Below are 15,194 nucleotides of genomic sequence, written 5' to 3' on the forward strand. Positions count from 1 at the left end.
AACGCGACGTGACCCTGGAGGCGTCGAGAGAGAGCAGCAAACCCCGGGCCGTCCTGAAGCCCCGGAGGGTCTGTGCCGCCGGGGGAAAGCGCCGGAAGGACGACATCAGCGTGGACAGCCTGGACTTCACCAAGAAGATCCTGCACACCGCCTGGCACCCCAACGAGAACATCATTGCCATTGCCGCCACCAACAACCTGTACATCTTCCAGGACAAACTAAACTCTGAGTTGCATTAACTAAAGGATGTCAGCGTCTGATTGTGACGAGTTTACACCTGAAAACAAAACTATGCCAGAATGTACACATTTGCAGTCACACACCCAAAGGAATATGCCTAACACATACACACAAATACACAACTAGGTCTACTCTTACACACTCCCAGCCTCCCAGGACTGAAAGGACCTAAAAAAAGGGCTAGAAAGGGAACAGGCTGGATTACACAATGGATTGCAAAATAGTTCCAACAGTGGATTTCTTGATTGTTAACCTCTGGTTTGTGCTTGAGGGTGTGTTCATTGCTACAGTTCTTTGGACTGGAGAGACGTTTACATGTTTGTCTTTTCTTTGTTTGATTCTTTGGGCACTAGTGCTTTCTCCACCTCCTCTTGCTCCTCTCCTTTCTGTATTTGTGTGCTTGGGCAAAGCCTATTCTTATCCTCTGCCCACTGTTTTGTGTTACAGAAACCCTCCGTGGTTGTCTACTAGCGGTACTGATGAAAAAAAGGGGCATTTACGTAACTCGCTGTTTGTTTAATTTCAGATCAGCTGTCCCTTAACTTGTTTCCCCCCCCCCCTCCTAACATATTGTTTAATAATGTTTTAGGTTGTTATTTTGATGAGAATGAGGGTTTAACAACGATGTGTGTGATGTGAAAGGATGAACTTGGGACCCCTTCCCCTCAAACCAAGTGCACTCAGATGCCTCTGAGCTCCACTGGACAATGTTCAGAGAGCTAAAACAGCCACCGCCCTGCAGAATGAAGCAGAAGTGAATAGATGATTTCACCACAGCCTAATATGAGGACACACACTCATATCTGCTCCTCACACTGTGTTTCAGTCCTTAACGTTTCCTCTGCTGAAACTTCCCCGATGTGGATTCTGCTTCTGGTCAGGGGCTGCGTCGTGTGCTACTTTGCCGTGAAACACAACTCAAATTCAGCAAAAAAAAGAGAAATAAACACATAAAAAATGAACTGAATAGATCAACAATCAAGCAAAAAAAAGATGCTGCATGTAAAACCAGTTAAGCCTAGGTGTTTATAAATTGACTGATTGACTTGGCTGCCTTCTTAACCATTTAGACCCAGCTGTACAAAGGCTTCTGGGGCCCCCGGGCCCCGTGCAGCACGAGTTACCATAGATGACCGAGCTCTCCTACCTTTATTTGTGTCTTCAGGCACTGAAGCATGTTTACCAGTGTTCGGTTTGTACACGTACATGTACTGTACATTTTGAATGAAGCCGTCCAAGAATCAGTTTATACTCGACTGAAGCTGAGACGAAGAGGAATGGGGAATGTTTTCATTAATGTCGTTCTCTAAAAGAAAAAAAAAATACAAAAAGGGCCTGGAGGGAGTCTGTAAATATGAACTCTGTTTTTGACATGTTTTAGGTTTAGTTTTTTTAATATCCACAAACAAACATCATCATCTGTATCGCTGATCGCCTCCAAAGCTGCAGCAGAGATATGCTACTTTAATCTCTTCAGCCTTCCTCACTGATTACTTTTCTGATGTGCAGAATCTTTTATTTTTAGAACAGTCTATTCTTTTATTATCCTCTTATTTTTGACAAAATCCGTCAACCAAGTACCGACCAAACTAATGTCGAGTCACTTATTTATGTGTTAATGTATGTTGCGGACAGCATTGTCAAATAGTTTTTTGTTTTTTTTCTGAATAAAGATTTCAACGAAATTGCATCCAATGAGCGTACATTTGCGATTTTTATTGTTGTAAAAGTATTTGAGACTAACACAAAACTTTCAGGGCCATTATGTGCACACTTTATAGCTCCAATTTATATGGACCAATGAGGTGTCATCATTAGTGATAGCAGTGAATACATGAGGTCTGAGGCGCCACCTAGTGACAAAACTAAGTTATTACAGATATGAAAGGTAACTTACTTTATTGATCCCAAACAGCAACCTTCAGGCTGGGCCCCGTATTAACTGTTTCATTAGGTCATGCTGATGGTGACTATGCACAACACTGGGATCCCTAACTTTAAAATGGTAAGCAATATGAAATAGCAAGTAACCACACCTGTGCTTTTCTTACTGCTTCGTGTCAGATGTCTTCGGTGAGCAAAACAAGCAGCACCTGCTTCTGCCAGGACAACAAAAAGCACACAGTGAAAGTATTTAGTTTATTGGTCACAGTACAGAAAACAGTAGTGACATCCTAACCTACAACAGATCAACAGTCAGGGGCTGAAAACATTTATTCAATCTCTGCACAGCAGAAACATAGAAAATCAAGGGACGAGAGAGAACAGAGACAACGTTGGAGAACACTTCTCTGTAATAAATACAAGTACAGCTCCAGATAAGATTTTTTTTTTTTTTTTAAGTGTAAGCACTAAAGAAATGATAAAGTCTTATCTCTACCTAATTTAAGTTTATTAAGGCACTTGAATTATTTAAAATTATTTCTAAAAACCAGCTAACATACTTGACACATGACACAAAACGATTAAAGCTTAATGGCAAAGGAAATCGAGTGATCATCAGCGTCAAAGACTTTTTGTTTAAAAAAACAAACAAAGACAACTTTAGGCCGGGGACAAAACTAAGAGAGGACACTTCAGAAAATCAAACTGAATTATAAATACTGATCATCTTGGCAACACGTTTTTGATAAACATGAGCAGAGATAGTGTTTTGTTAAGAAACAAACAAAATAATAAATTACATTATTAAACTTGAAATGCATAACTGACCACCTTCAGGGGTTTAGATGATTTTTTCATATTTTGGTGTTAGGCATTACATTTTTTATTCTAAAAAAAAAAAAACCTTATTGATTTCATTTCTCTCCCCTTGTGTACATTTTTATCACATTGTATTTTGAGTTCTCATACATTCTGGCTCAAAAGCTATAAAATTGCAAACACACACTCTCTGGAGTCCAGACTGACACTACAGTAGTACTCAGCATCTGTCCACCATCCTACAGTTCATGTTAACTGTAATTCTAAAAGAACAGTGTAGTATTACCATTAAAGTGAACCTCCTGGAGATAGTATCATTATGCTTCTAATTTCCCCACAGGTGTGTTTACTGTATGTCTCCCCTCCTCTATGCCTCCTCCTGTGTCTCTGTTTCAGAGTGCTGCTCCAGCTGAGCGGTCAGGAAGGGGTTAAAGAAGAAGTCAAAACCAAACTGCAGAGCGTTCTGAACCGTGCCCCTCCAGTCGTGTTCAATCTTGTACTGCCTGCGAGTTGTAATGTTGGCATCGCTGCATGACAAGCAGTGAATGGCCTTGAGTTCAAACACAGGCCATTTCGAGCCTAAACGACCCTCCAGTATGGTGCTGAACTCCACCAGGCTGCCCGTGTTTAAGTGTAAAAGCACAGACTTAAACTCATTACTAGCTCGCAGGACTATGTCCTTAGTGGCATCTTCGTCCTCTATGATTGTCCCATTCTTTGACTTCCTCTCCAGAGGCATTCCCATCGTGACCTCAAATTTGTAATGATCGAAGCGTTTGATGTGGCACTCGTGCTTGGCCAGTCTTTTCAGTTTACAGAGGGGGTCTTCCGGGCGAGGGGCCGGGGCAGGCAGGGGCTGCGGCTCGGCTGTTGCGTTTATCACCTCCTCACATAGAGGGTACGGCTCTCCATAGAGGCACCGCATCCAGTTGCCCAAAAACACGGGCATTAAGTTGATCACCGAGTTCGGCCCGTTCTCGATGTCGGTCACACGCACATACTTGAAGCGCCCGGTCCAGGTGACCCGATGTCCTTCCAGGTGAGAGCAGAGAATCTGAGTTTGAGCCATGTTGGAGTCTTTCCAGGCCAGAGGGCCGCACATGTTGCTGTACTCGGGCCACGTCAAGGTGGAGTTATACACCTTCATGCCTTCAGACCTGTACACATACATCCAGCAGAAGAGCACCACCGCACTGAGCCACACTAGGATGAGTTTGACGATGCTGCTCCCCGACAAGGAGCGGAAAACTACAATGGGGTTGAGGCTAAAGCGGGTCCAGAGCCTCAGCACGACTGGTACGAAGCAAACGGTCAGTGTGACCACCATCTTTGTCAGCTCCAGAGCGAGAAACCACTGCAGCAACTGGATGATGAACATTGCAGCCAGGCCCAGAGAGAGAATAGGAAGAGCAAATAGGAAGAGAAAGTAGCCGACGCATGTACGGATGAGTCCTATAGCAGAGGCGTTATTGAGGAACACCAGGCTGAGCTCACACCAGGTGAAGCAGACTAGATAGGGCACCAGGCACAGGTAGGTCCCCTTGAAGCCTCTCAGTTGAGCCATACGGAAGAGGAGATAGAAAAGATGCCCGTACAGCAGCCACGGCATCCCCAGGTTCAACGCCACCATGTCCCCTAGAGGCACTTTGATGAACGTCATCCCAAACAGCCTGAGGAACCAGAGGGAGTCGGGCAGGATGTGCGTGAGTGAGCACGCTCCGGAGAGGAACTCTGTGAGGAGAGCTTTCCGAGCAAAGAGCTGAGCCGATGCATGAAGGCTGAGGAAGGCGGTGAAGGTGAAGAAAAGAGCGACAGCGGCAAACTCCGAGCACGGGATCCAGGATTTATCAGCAACAGGGAAGGAGAAAACCACAAAGATCACAGAGAGCAGAAAGTACCTGAGAACATAAAAAAAAAAAGACGATATACTGTCAGCTTTAATTCAGAAACTTTCTTTATTCCTTCTGATTATTTTAAGAAAAATGAATCACCTTTACACTGTCTACCAGATTACATGTTCATGCTGTTGTTGGTACATGTTCAGGGTGAAGATAAACTAAACTAAATTACTTTTTGTGTTTTCTATTACAGCTAAATTTAAAAAAAAATCATCCTCAGCTTAGCATAAACAGCGTGATTTTATCTACAAAACTAAGCTCGACTGAAATGTGTTGTGAAAGTCACAAAAGAAAGGAACAGATCTAAACTTGATATAATATAAAAATTCAACAGTCAAGAAAAAATTGGACAACAATGCAAAGATTTCATGTGTTTAACATGTCAACAGAGATGTACTTACAAATAAGGCTCTAAGTGTGTCCAACCAAAATTGGTCTCAGCCTGCTCCAGATCTAGACCGGGTTCAAAGTGAGCCAGCAGATCAGTCAGGGCCCGAAAGTTCTCCCACGCTTTTGAATTCTGTAGAGAAAAAGGTGCTCATCAACTTCTGTTACTCGTACCTCTGAGATAAGTTCATCCACACTCTAGTACAGAAATATAAATCTTGAATTGACATTTACAAAGATCCCATAAACCTAAAATCAGTCGTAGTGTTTCATAAAACAAGCTCTAAGTGTCCGTCTTCACGTATCACTGACCTGAAATACTCGCAGTGTGCAGATGACCATGGAGAAGAAGGAGAGGTAGAAAACCAGTAAAGGTATGAGGAAGACGAAGAAATCGATGGTGAGGTTGGAGATGATGAAGAAGAAGATGAGTGCGTTGACGTGGTGAGTGGGGATCAGAGCACTAAGCCACTGCATGCCAGCCCGTGACGCCCAGTCAATGAGGTGCTCCTTTATCTCTAGCAGGGCGTACAGAGGGAACTTCAACAGCTGGAGGAGGAGAGGAGGAGGGAAGAGTCAGTGCATCAACCAGGTACCAAGAGGAAAACATTTAGTCTCTGAAAAAGTCTTTTGTGAGTTCCCTACTTGACCAAAGAATGGCCTCTGAATTCAGTTTCCTCACACCTATAAATAAATGTTTAACTCTGATTTAAGTTGAGACAGGGCCCATTTTTCTCTTCAGCAGGCACCAATTCTGGAAACAACAAGTGGTTACTAATGCTAATCCATTACTCAGAACTCATTACTGCATACATTTGAGATACAGAGGAAATAAAACAAGAATAACAGGTAAAAAAACAGGCAAGCATGTACAGCAGAAACCAGTCACACATCTTTACATTTTTCATGTCTACACTGCACTTTAACATAAACCACTGATTGCACAGCTCCCTATGTCAATACTGTTTATTTACAACTCTGTTTTTGCACATTTACATCTACCTGCAGCAAATAATGTTGCATTTAATCTTTCATATTTAAGACTAGAAGTAATGCTAAGTTAAATCCTGGATGTATATACTCTCATTCTTAGTTTTTATATTTGAAGTGCTTATTTACTTTGTGTTTAATATGATATTGTGTTTATTTGCTAATGTTGTGTGTTTGGATAACCTGCAGCTGTAACGCCACAATTTCCCAGTTTGGGCTCAATAAAGTAATTCTATTCTATTTCTTACAAATGTGAGACGTTCCTACCTTTTGGTGTAAAGGCAGCTCATCTGGATTCTTCACCACGACATCATCGTCGTCCTCGTCACCTCCTGCTGCAGCCATAACCGTCGAAGGTGAAACACCCTGAGCGTACTTCTTAGTCATCTCAACAAAGTCATCAAGACCCACGTGGGAGGAGGCTTCAAGGACACACAAAAGAAACTATTTGTTATTCTCCACGTCATCTCAGTTCTCACAACCAACCACCCCACCCCACCCACCCCCCATACCAACACCTCCCAGGTCCCACTCCTCTCCTCTTTCCTCTCCACACAGGAATCAGTGGGTTGGAACGGAACGGATGCTGAAGTGTGTCGAGACATTACACCACCAAGAGTATCGAGTCCCAAGTTCTTGATGGGTCCAACTTCTTTGACACTCATCCAACCCTTCCTCGATCCCAACTTGTCCCACCCTTCCTCAACCCCCACCCATCCTCCCCTACTCTGACACTTATTTAAAATGAAGGCTTTTTTTAGTGAACAGATAACAATAGTATATTTAGTTATCTTGAATTATCTAACACAAGAGAAATGATTGACAAATCGGCTATAGGCAATGATAAAATGTTTTTTTTCTCTCTGCTTTGCTAGGGACACCCAGCTGTTCTGGACCATGTTTTAAACCACACATACCCTCACTGGACACCAAAGACTCCAGGACTCTCCTCTGTTTCTTGGCAGAGCTGTTGAGTGGGCCCGGGGAGACCGGTTTACCTGTAAATACAAGAAGGTAAAAAAAACCTTAACCTGCAGCTGATCTTAATTTTTAGCTGATCTTTTTTTAAATTTTTTTACCAATTTGCTATATGTTGTTCTGTGTTTAATTATAAAAAAAATGTCATACCTGGCTCTGTGTGGACATGTTCAACATTCTCTAACATCTCTGAAACGGCCACAGACTTCTTCCTCTCCGGGTTCAGTTTCCAGTACATCAGCAGAGCCGCTTTCCTGACTCCTCTTTCAAAGCGTGTCTCTGTGCACAACTTCTTCACCTCCTCAAAGTTCTCTAGAGTGATGCCTGAAACACAAAATGAGCACCCTGATTAAGAAATGTCTACCACATCAGATGAAGGGTTGTATATCTAATTTATACCGTCAAATCAACAATTTGAGCTGCAATGATGGCAGCAGGGGGAGAATTTGGTACCTTTCCTGGACGCCAAGCACTGTTGCAGCAGTCTGACGGCATCCTTGCGACCTTGTTTAGCAGCTTGGACAAGCCAAGTGACCGCTGTGCAGTTGTTCAGCTCCTCATCTTTTTCTTCTGCCAGTGCCAGGAAGTAACGTCCCATCTGGACAAACACACACACACAGACTCTTATACCTGCTCTGCAAGCATAAATGTGACCCGTCCTTCCCATCAATATAACATTTTTCATTACTTGGCTGATCTGCTGTGTGCCCAACATATGGTAAATAAAGTCAACAGCATTAGAAACATGTTTCTGTGACACTGACCTTGGTCTGTGCTTTAGCGTCTCCTGACTTTGCTCTCTCCTCCAGATCCTCAAAACTGACCTCCTCCTCTGGCTCGTCTGACAGAAACAGACAATAAGTGACTTAACGATGCCACAGATTTTTTTTTATAAAGGTGCACAATATACTGCAAATTCTTAAAAACAACAGCTGACTTCTTATGTGGTTAGAAGCTTTAATTTTGTCTACTGGGAAAAAGTAGATAAAACAAAAGGGCAAATAACATTAAAAACATTTTTAAAAATCTTCTTTTGTCCTCGTGCCAGTTTATCAATTTACCACATTTTAAAACAATACAACCGGACAAGATATGAACGACACACACTCATGTGCAATGTGCCAGTCGAGTGAGAACAGAAACAGCATCTCCACTAAAAGGATGTGTCAGATTTCTTGAATTTAAAAAGTGAGGAAATCTTTCTAGGCATGTGTACGAAGAAAAAGATTGAGATAGCAACAAATGTGGAAACACTCTCCAAGGTGTAAAAAGCCTGCTGGATGTAAGTGATGCTGGTGAGTGCAGAGAGGTGGTCTGCCTGTGCCTGACACTGTGAGCAAAAGAACATGCGATGTCGATCTGCTGCATACAGCCCGATCCTCCACCTCAGCCCCAAAATAACTGTCTGTTCAGGACAGTCACCAGCCGCTGCTAGCTACCCTGAACACACACACACACGCTCACACAGTGATGCAATCTGTCTCCTATTTTTACATGTTAGATAAATTATGATTTTCTTTGACAGCTGGACAAAAGCGAACAAATCTAATGGGAAACTGTTTCCCAAATGAAATGGCTGAGGTGTTAGGTTTCATACCGTCCAGTAATACTCCACATTTAAATATCTAGACATCACTGCCAAGTCATGCAACAAATGAAAATGTGATATTCCCAATGCAGCCAAGAGATCTATAACTATGGGAACTTCACATCCAGGATATAGTTGGTCTGAACTCATCAGACTCTATATAAAGATTGGGATGAGACAGTTTTTTTTTGTCCCTTAAGTCAGCGAATGTCTACGGTTGCCATGGTGACACTTCAGCACAAACAGTAACACTGTTGGTGTTTGCTGCACTGCAATGTGAAGTAAAGCTATGTGAAGCAAATAGGGATGTTTTAGACGTGTTTAAGGTCAGATTGAGTTTGAATCTCACCTGGTTCGGGTGTAGGCGGTGGCTGCGGAGCCTTGGCAGCCGCGGAGCCGTTTGCGGGACTTCCCGTAGAGATTGCGTTGAGCTGAGATCTGCCCACCAGAGAGGGGTTCCTGATGGGCTGGCGAAGAGGGGACACCGGCGGCGTTGACAGCGAGGAAGGACGAGAGGAGAGACCTGGAGATGTTCGAGGAGAGGCGGCCGAGGTAGATGACGATGATGAGGGCGTAGCCGGAGGGGTAGGCATTGTGAGTTTTGGCTTGAGGCGGTCTGATGGCGGTGTGGTTGTGGTGGAATATGAGCTGGAAGAGGGAGAGTCAGGCCTCGGTGGGGAGGGAGATGAAGAGCTGGGTTTTGGGGCTGCCGAGTTGCTAGTCAGCAAAGGTTCCATGGCTGAAAAACAGACAGCAAATCAGTCAAAAGAAAAACTTAAATCCCAATAGAAGTGATTATTGAAAGAAGCTGAAAACAGCACGGTTATTTGTACGCACATGTATAACAACAGAATGTAAAAAAGGAAGATATTTGGTGGAAAACATTAGACGGAAAGAGGGTATGAATGAGGAAGTGATCGTGCCCCTGGGGTGAAGTAAGAGGTATTCTGGCATGACACTTTCTCTTTTTATTTCAACACTCCTCTCTGTCGGCCTCAGTAGTGCAAAAAACAAATCACTACATTTCTCCAGGAAAGCTCACCAAACTTAAACTTAAACGAAGTGGAATTGTTACGACAAATCAAAGCTTTAATGTATTCACATTAAACATAGGCTATTTGTGAACTCACACTAAAATAACAGCCTTTGGATCTTTAAAAACAGAGAAGTATACGGCTTGTCACTACACTGTCTTCCTTGAGCATGCAAATCCAGGTTGCATTTGAGTTTAGTTTGACTTTGCGATGTATAACCTTTTGTTTTCCATGAAGGCATTCCTGACAGGGAGTCTGCAATCTATTTATGGCATTATCAAGTGAGCCACACCAAGTAGAAACAGAGACATCCTTGAAGTGCCCTGACTGGAAACGGGATGAGTCCTGTCCTGTTACAATTTAGGGAACCCCCCCCTTGGCCAGCAGGAAGAGGATCAAATGACATGTGGTATTCACTGGAGCTCACAAACAACTTAGCTCTGGTCTATAAGCGTCATATATACAGTGCGACAGTCTTTATATAACCGACATATAGTTGACAGTGATATATGTGGCAGGCAGCTCAAATAGTCAGTGTTTTGTTGCTAATGCTAACATGTATAACCATCCACCCTGCTGTTGTCCTGCTCACCTTTACCACGAACACGCCTTTTTTTTTTTTTATTCAAATCCTCTGAGTGCAGCAAATGCTTCGAGAAATCTCTCCGTTTCTGTCCTATTCAATGTCCCAAGTCATTCTTCTCTTTCGCTTTTAGTAATGTCCCCCCCCGTCTGTCCGCTGGCTCCTTGTGGTCACACTATAAACACCAAACTCGGGAAAGTCTGCCAGCTGCTCGCTGCTGCACACGAAGGGCACCGCCCACTTCCCTTGCTTCGTGCTGTGATTGGACACATTTAAGGACTCGCCTCTTCAAATGGGATAGTGATTGGTTGCAAACGCAGGAAGTCCTGCTAATTGTCACAGTCAGAAGCAGTCAAGTGTCGAGAACATTCATATCTGTAAGTTGCTGAATATAAGGTGACTTGTGAAGTCAGGTTTTTGGGCTCCTTTGTTATAACTTGCGTCAGTAAATATCGGTTCATTAAATCTGATTCACAACTTTGCAACAAAGAAGTGTCCAGCATGATTCTTTGTTTCCATACAATGTCGTATTATCTAAAATTATAGATGTGCCACTGAGTTCACAATCATCTGGCACAGCTTCCAGAAATACAAAATACTCCTCCAGATTTCTGCACAAGTAGGCAAATTTACATCACACCACTTCAGAAGCCGGAAGATGACCATACTGCTTTCTTTTTGAGAGACATCTGGATTTAAAGATCTGTTTAAGTTTACTTTAAATAAATAGGCTACATAACCATTTCAAAGTAGCAGTACTATGAGCCAATATCAGCATATTTATATTTATTATATTCCCCGTTTGAAGTTAAATTCAAAGAAAACAGATAATCATAATTTGATTACTTTTTACTGGTCATAAGTGTTATGCAAGTATTGTACCAGGAGATGGCACTACATGACATATTCTTAACATTTTAAAATTATGTTTTTTTTTATTTTTAGTAATAAAACACGTATTAACACATTTCAAAATATATCTGCAAATTTACCTCATGTATGACTGTTAGATTTAAGACATTTACAGATAATGTGTGATTAATAAATCCATATTCGTTGTGTATTGCCACAAATATGATACATTTAAAAAAAAAAAATTGTAAAATATTTAGGAGCTTTGCAGAAAAAAAAATATGGTTTGGTGTTACAAAAGAGCCTATGTTTATTAATTTGAGGAGAATATAAAAAAAAAGTATTATTGCTATTTGAGAATTACAATTTTAGATGCTGGTGGAAGTCAATGTGTTTGTAATCTGATTTTCTTTAGAATTTAATGTTCACTCAAAAAGCTATGTAAAATCACATGATTCAAATGCCGCTGTGTGTTCTGCTCACATAATATTTTCTGCCAGTTATTTAGATTGAACACAAACTATAGCTACTGAGGTTAAGAGGTGTAACTTTTTGCTCTTCAAGCCATTGGGTAGACAAGGTAAGGATACCATTAAAGTTCAGAGGAGGGTGAGTGAGGCCAAAAAGGAAGGAGAGCAGACAGTTGAAGGACTTACAGAAAGAAAAGCAACAGGACTCGGGGGGGAGTGAGGGAGATTAAAAGTCTGGGAATGAGAGTAGATGCCACATTGTGGGAAAGTAATAAATGGGGGCAGTAATTGCTTAACTGCAGCTGCCTTAAAGCAGTTATGTAAATGGCCCTCGATGAGTAGATTAACACAATCCAGTTGAGGGGATAAGCAGGACCCTTGTACTGTTTTTGGTTTTTCACGTGCACACCTCGATCTCTCTTTTAAATGGTTTATGCAATTGGTAGTTCCAATAGGCAAAGCAGCTTCAGACAGATACTTGTAATTATGAGCTTGTTATGTGTCCAAATCTTTTGATTATGCAAATCCTATCAGATTTGCTGGGGCCACAGTGCCCCTGCCAGAAACAGCCACAGTCAACACGTGCAGGATTTTACCATGTGGTCATTACTTGAGTGATTGAAAATTGAAACAAGCTGGTCTCTCTGCTTTGGTCTGCTTGTTTTTCTTCTCTTTATCCTGGAGAAGCAGACTTGCCCTAGGGCTCAAGTGATTAAGTCTTCGCCATCATCTTCTCTGTTCTCTAATATGGGTCTGCCTGTGATATCATTCGCAGTTTCTAGTTGCTGCATGACATAACAGAATAGAAAGTCATCTGTCTAAAACACACTCTACCCCCTCTTCATCTCCGTCTAGGTAACAGGTCCCTGTGTGTACATCACAGGACACCACCCGCGGTCTCCCCAGGCACTGCCAGAGACTCTCCCAGGAAGAGAGATATGAGGAGGAGGAGTTGATTTATGGTCAGTATCCATAGCAACCAGAGGGGTAATGTGAGAGTAGACATTGACTGGTGTGGAGAGTATTTCCATAGCAAATGCAGCCCAATAGCTGTTCTGACCTTTGAAGTTTCTCTCTCTGGAATGGGCTGACATGTTGGAAGAAATGCAGCCCACTGATACTCTGTGAATTCTTAATAGTGTTTGGTATTTTATAATTGTCTTTCATAAATATCAGCCACAGATTATATTTGAGAAACTTCTCAGACAGTGATTTCATCAAACTCTAGCTACGTTAGTGCCACTGATTGTCTCATACCATGAAGCATTTTCACATGAACCTATTATTATAAACTCTTACGATATGCCTAAATCATCAGGGCAGGCCCTATTCACTTTCTCCAGTAATTGGGGAAAACTCAACTGTTTCTGTGGCTTCAGTCCCTTCTCTAGCTGCCAGCTTTCTTCTGTATTGATCAGTGGCTATTTTGAGGCCTGAGTGGAAAGAAATAAGTAATTGTAGGAGTGGATGCTTTGAGTCACAGCCCTTAAGAATTTTATTTTGCTTTCTGAACTCGGTTGTGTTTTGCCTTTAAGGGGTTTTATAGTGATATACATAAATGTTAAGACAGGTGACATTCAAGAAACATTGAAGGACTTTTCAACTCTATAGCATGCTTCAAATGTAAAATGTGCTGCATCCTACATCACTCATTCTACATCTATATCTACATCTACATCAATATTGTCTTTCCCAACATATATATTTCCTTCCTTCTTAAAGCCCCGTCCTTTCAACTCTAACACCTCCAGTTTTTTAAGTTCGAGTTTGTATTAAACATTTAGCGCTCAAATCTTAATGCGCCTGATGGCATCATCAGAATGATTACATTTTAAACTACGGACCCTCCCTTCACAGCAATAGAACTTGTTGTACAACATACCAAGTAGATTTCTCCTCCTGAAAAGGAAAGGTGACTTTGTGTGTGGGGAGTATTCATCGAATGAGATATTTAAACAAAGGACAAAAATATTTTTAGTCTTCCTTGTTCAATGTACTGGAAAAGGCTCAAATTCAGAATTTAGTGTAAAACACTCACAGGAACATCATCATATAAGTCATTATGCTAACTGCATGGTTAGAAATAAATGATACATAGTGTATTTGCATTTTAAGAAGCCTTGAATGGCACTGTGCTGCTAATACAGTATTCCCCTCCTTGTTGAGTCATAAACTTGTGCTGTAGCTACAATAAACACATTGTGTTATTATTTGGAGCCTTAATGGTAATTGTGCATTAGTGGATTGTCTAATGGAGTATTAACTCACTGCATTTCCATTAAACACCTCGTAGATCTCCAAGAAGTTCATGAAACAGAGAATGATCGATGTTAATACGTTTGAAAAGCTTTTTTTTAAGAAATACTTCTTTCTTCTGTGACACACATTGTCGACATCTTGTTATGCTCATGTTATGAATTAAGGATTTCTGGGATGGACCGTGGAACATAAGGCTCAGATTTTTTGTGACTAACAGTGGTGACTCACTGGAAGCCTAATTACCCTCACATGAAAGTTTTACGTCACCACTGGCACTCCAGAGTGGGAATTTGGGGTTGGATCGTGGAAAATAGGTCAGTTTGGTAGCTGGCTTCAGAAATGGACTCAAAGGTGTCTAATGTTTTCTTTGTGTTAGCTTAAAATAAACACTAGATGGACTGTTAGATATATTTTCCTCATTTGATCTCTCTTCCCCTCGGAATACCAGAGGCCGTCTCTTAAAGCCGTAATACGTTTTATCTGGCACCAGTCGTGAATATGTTAAGCTCATTACGACAGCTCTCATGCATATGCCAAAAACCTAAGATGATTATGTTAAGTTAATGAAAAAACAGTGACTTCTCACATTACTTATTTATAACAGGGCACAAGAGAGAGAAATAGCCTGACTGACTAGATCTATTGTTATATTATAACTGCTATTGAATAAGACTTTTACCTTCTTCATACAAAAGTCTGTGGCTAAGATGCTCTAATGAATCCAACCTAGTCACTAAACCTTCTTTTCGGTGCAGGCCCAGGATGCACCACTTTTGCACTTTGAATTTCCACAATATTATCACCTGAATTTAATAGCACATTGGACTGTTCTACGGTATAATCAGAGAATATACTATCAGAAGTCCTAATCACAACGCTATTGTAATTAAATATCAAATAAAAATAAAGATTTTTTCTTTGTCCCTTTTCTGTGTATTCTCTTTCATTGAGGGCTTGGTACAAAATCACTCCCAAACAATGATGTTGTGGAAAAAAGTGGAAGAACCTCGGGCAAAACAATAATCAGAGACACTCATTACTGCTCTCTGACACGGTTTCACTCTCTGAATCAATCCATTACCAAAACAAAAAATGCCACACATGCCTGCTTCATCTCTAATATCCATCTGCCTGCAACCACATTGTTGTTTTAATTAAGAAAGATTAACTCCAAACTCAACCCTATTTGTTTGTCCTCTATATCTCAGGCAA

At 41.5% G+C, this 15,194-nt stretch overlaps 3 protein-coding genes across 5 annotated transcripts in view; 1 reads left to right on the plus strand and 2 right to left on the minus strand.

Moving 5' to 3' along the window:
• The window catches only part of LOC132981923 (serine/threonine-protein phosphatase 2A 55 kDa regulatory subunit B gamma isoform), a 28,109-nt gene extending 26,179 nt beyond the window's left edge, over positions 1 to 1,930 (plus strand). For all 3 annotated transcript variants that reach the window (XM_061048059.1, XM_061048056.1, XM_061048057.1), the window contains one exon: positions 1 to 1,930. This exon is cut by the window's left edge and continues 56 nt beyond it. In XM_061048059.1, the coding sequence (XP_060904042.1) occupies positions 1 to 239 (239 nt within the window). In that variant the 3' untranslated portion in view covers positions 240 to 1,930.
• selenoh (selenoprotein H) overlaps positions 1 to 15,194 on the minus strand; it is a 291,866-nt gene that overhangs the window by 183,876 nt on the left and 92,796 nt on the right. The gene's annotated exons all lie outside the window — the stretch shown is intronic.
• wfs1b (Wolfram syndrome 1b (wolframin)) lies at positions 2,366 to 10,585 on the minus strand. The gene is made up of 10 exons (XM_061048053.1): positions 10,411 to 10,585; positions 9,134 to 9,523; positions 7,961 to 8,037; positions 7,650 to 7,794; positions 7,347 to 7,520; positions 7,136 to 7,216; positions 6,486 to 6,640; positions 5,541 to 5,777; positions 5,243 to 5,361; positions 2,366 to 4,841 (listed from the first exon to the last, which is right to left on the minus strand). Exons 2-10 carry the CDS (start codon positions 9,519 to 9,521, stop codon positions 3,311 to 3,313), a joined length of 2,907 nt encoding a protein of 968 aa, XP_060904036.1. The 5' UTR covers positions 9,522 to 9,523; positions 10,411 to 10,585; the 3' UTR covers positions 2,366 to 3,310.

The sequence above is a fragment of the Labrus mixtus genome, chromosome 10 (genome assembly GCF_963584025.1).
Source record: "Labrus mixtus chromosome 10, fLabMix1.1, whole genome shotgun sequence".
Lineage (NCBI taxonomy): Eukaryota > Metazoa > Chordata > Actinopteri > Labriformes > Labridae > Labrus > Labrus mixtus.

Coding starts and splice junctions, on each gene's coding strand:
- wfs1b (XM_061048053.1), bottom strand. CDS start 9,521: ATGGAACCTTTGCTGACTAGCAACTCGGCAGCCCCAAAACCCAGCTCT. Junction 8,038..9,133: donor ACCGCCTACACCCGAACCAG/GTGAGATTCAAA, acceptor TGTTTCTGTCAG/ACGAGCCAGAGGAGGAGGTC. Junction 4,842..5,242: donor ACACACTTAGAGCCTTATTT/GTAAGTACATCT, acceptor TTATGTTCTCAG/GTACTTTCTGCTCTCTGTGA.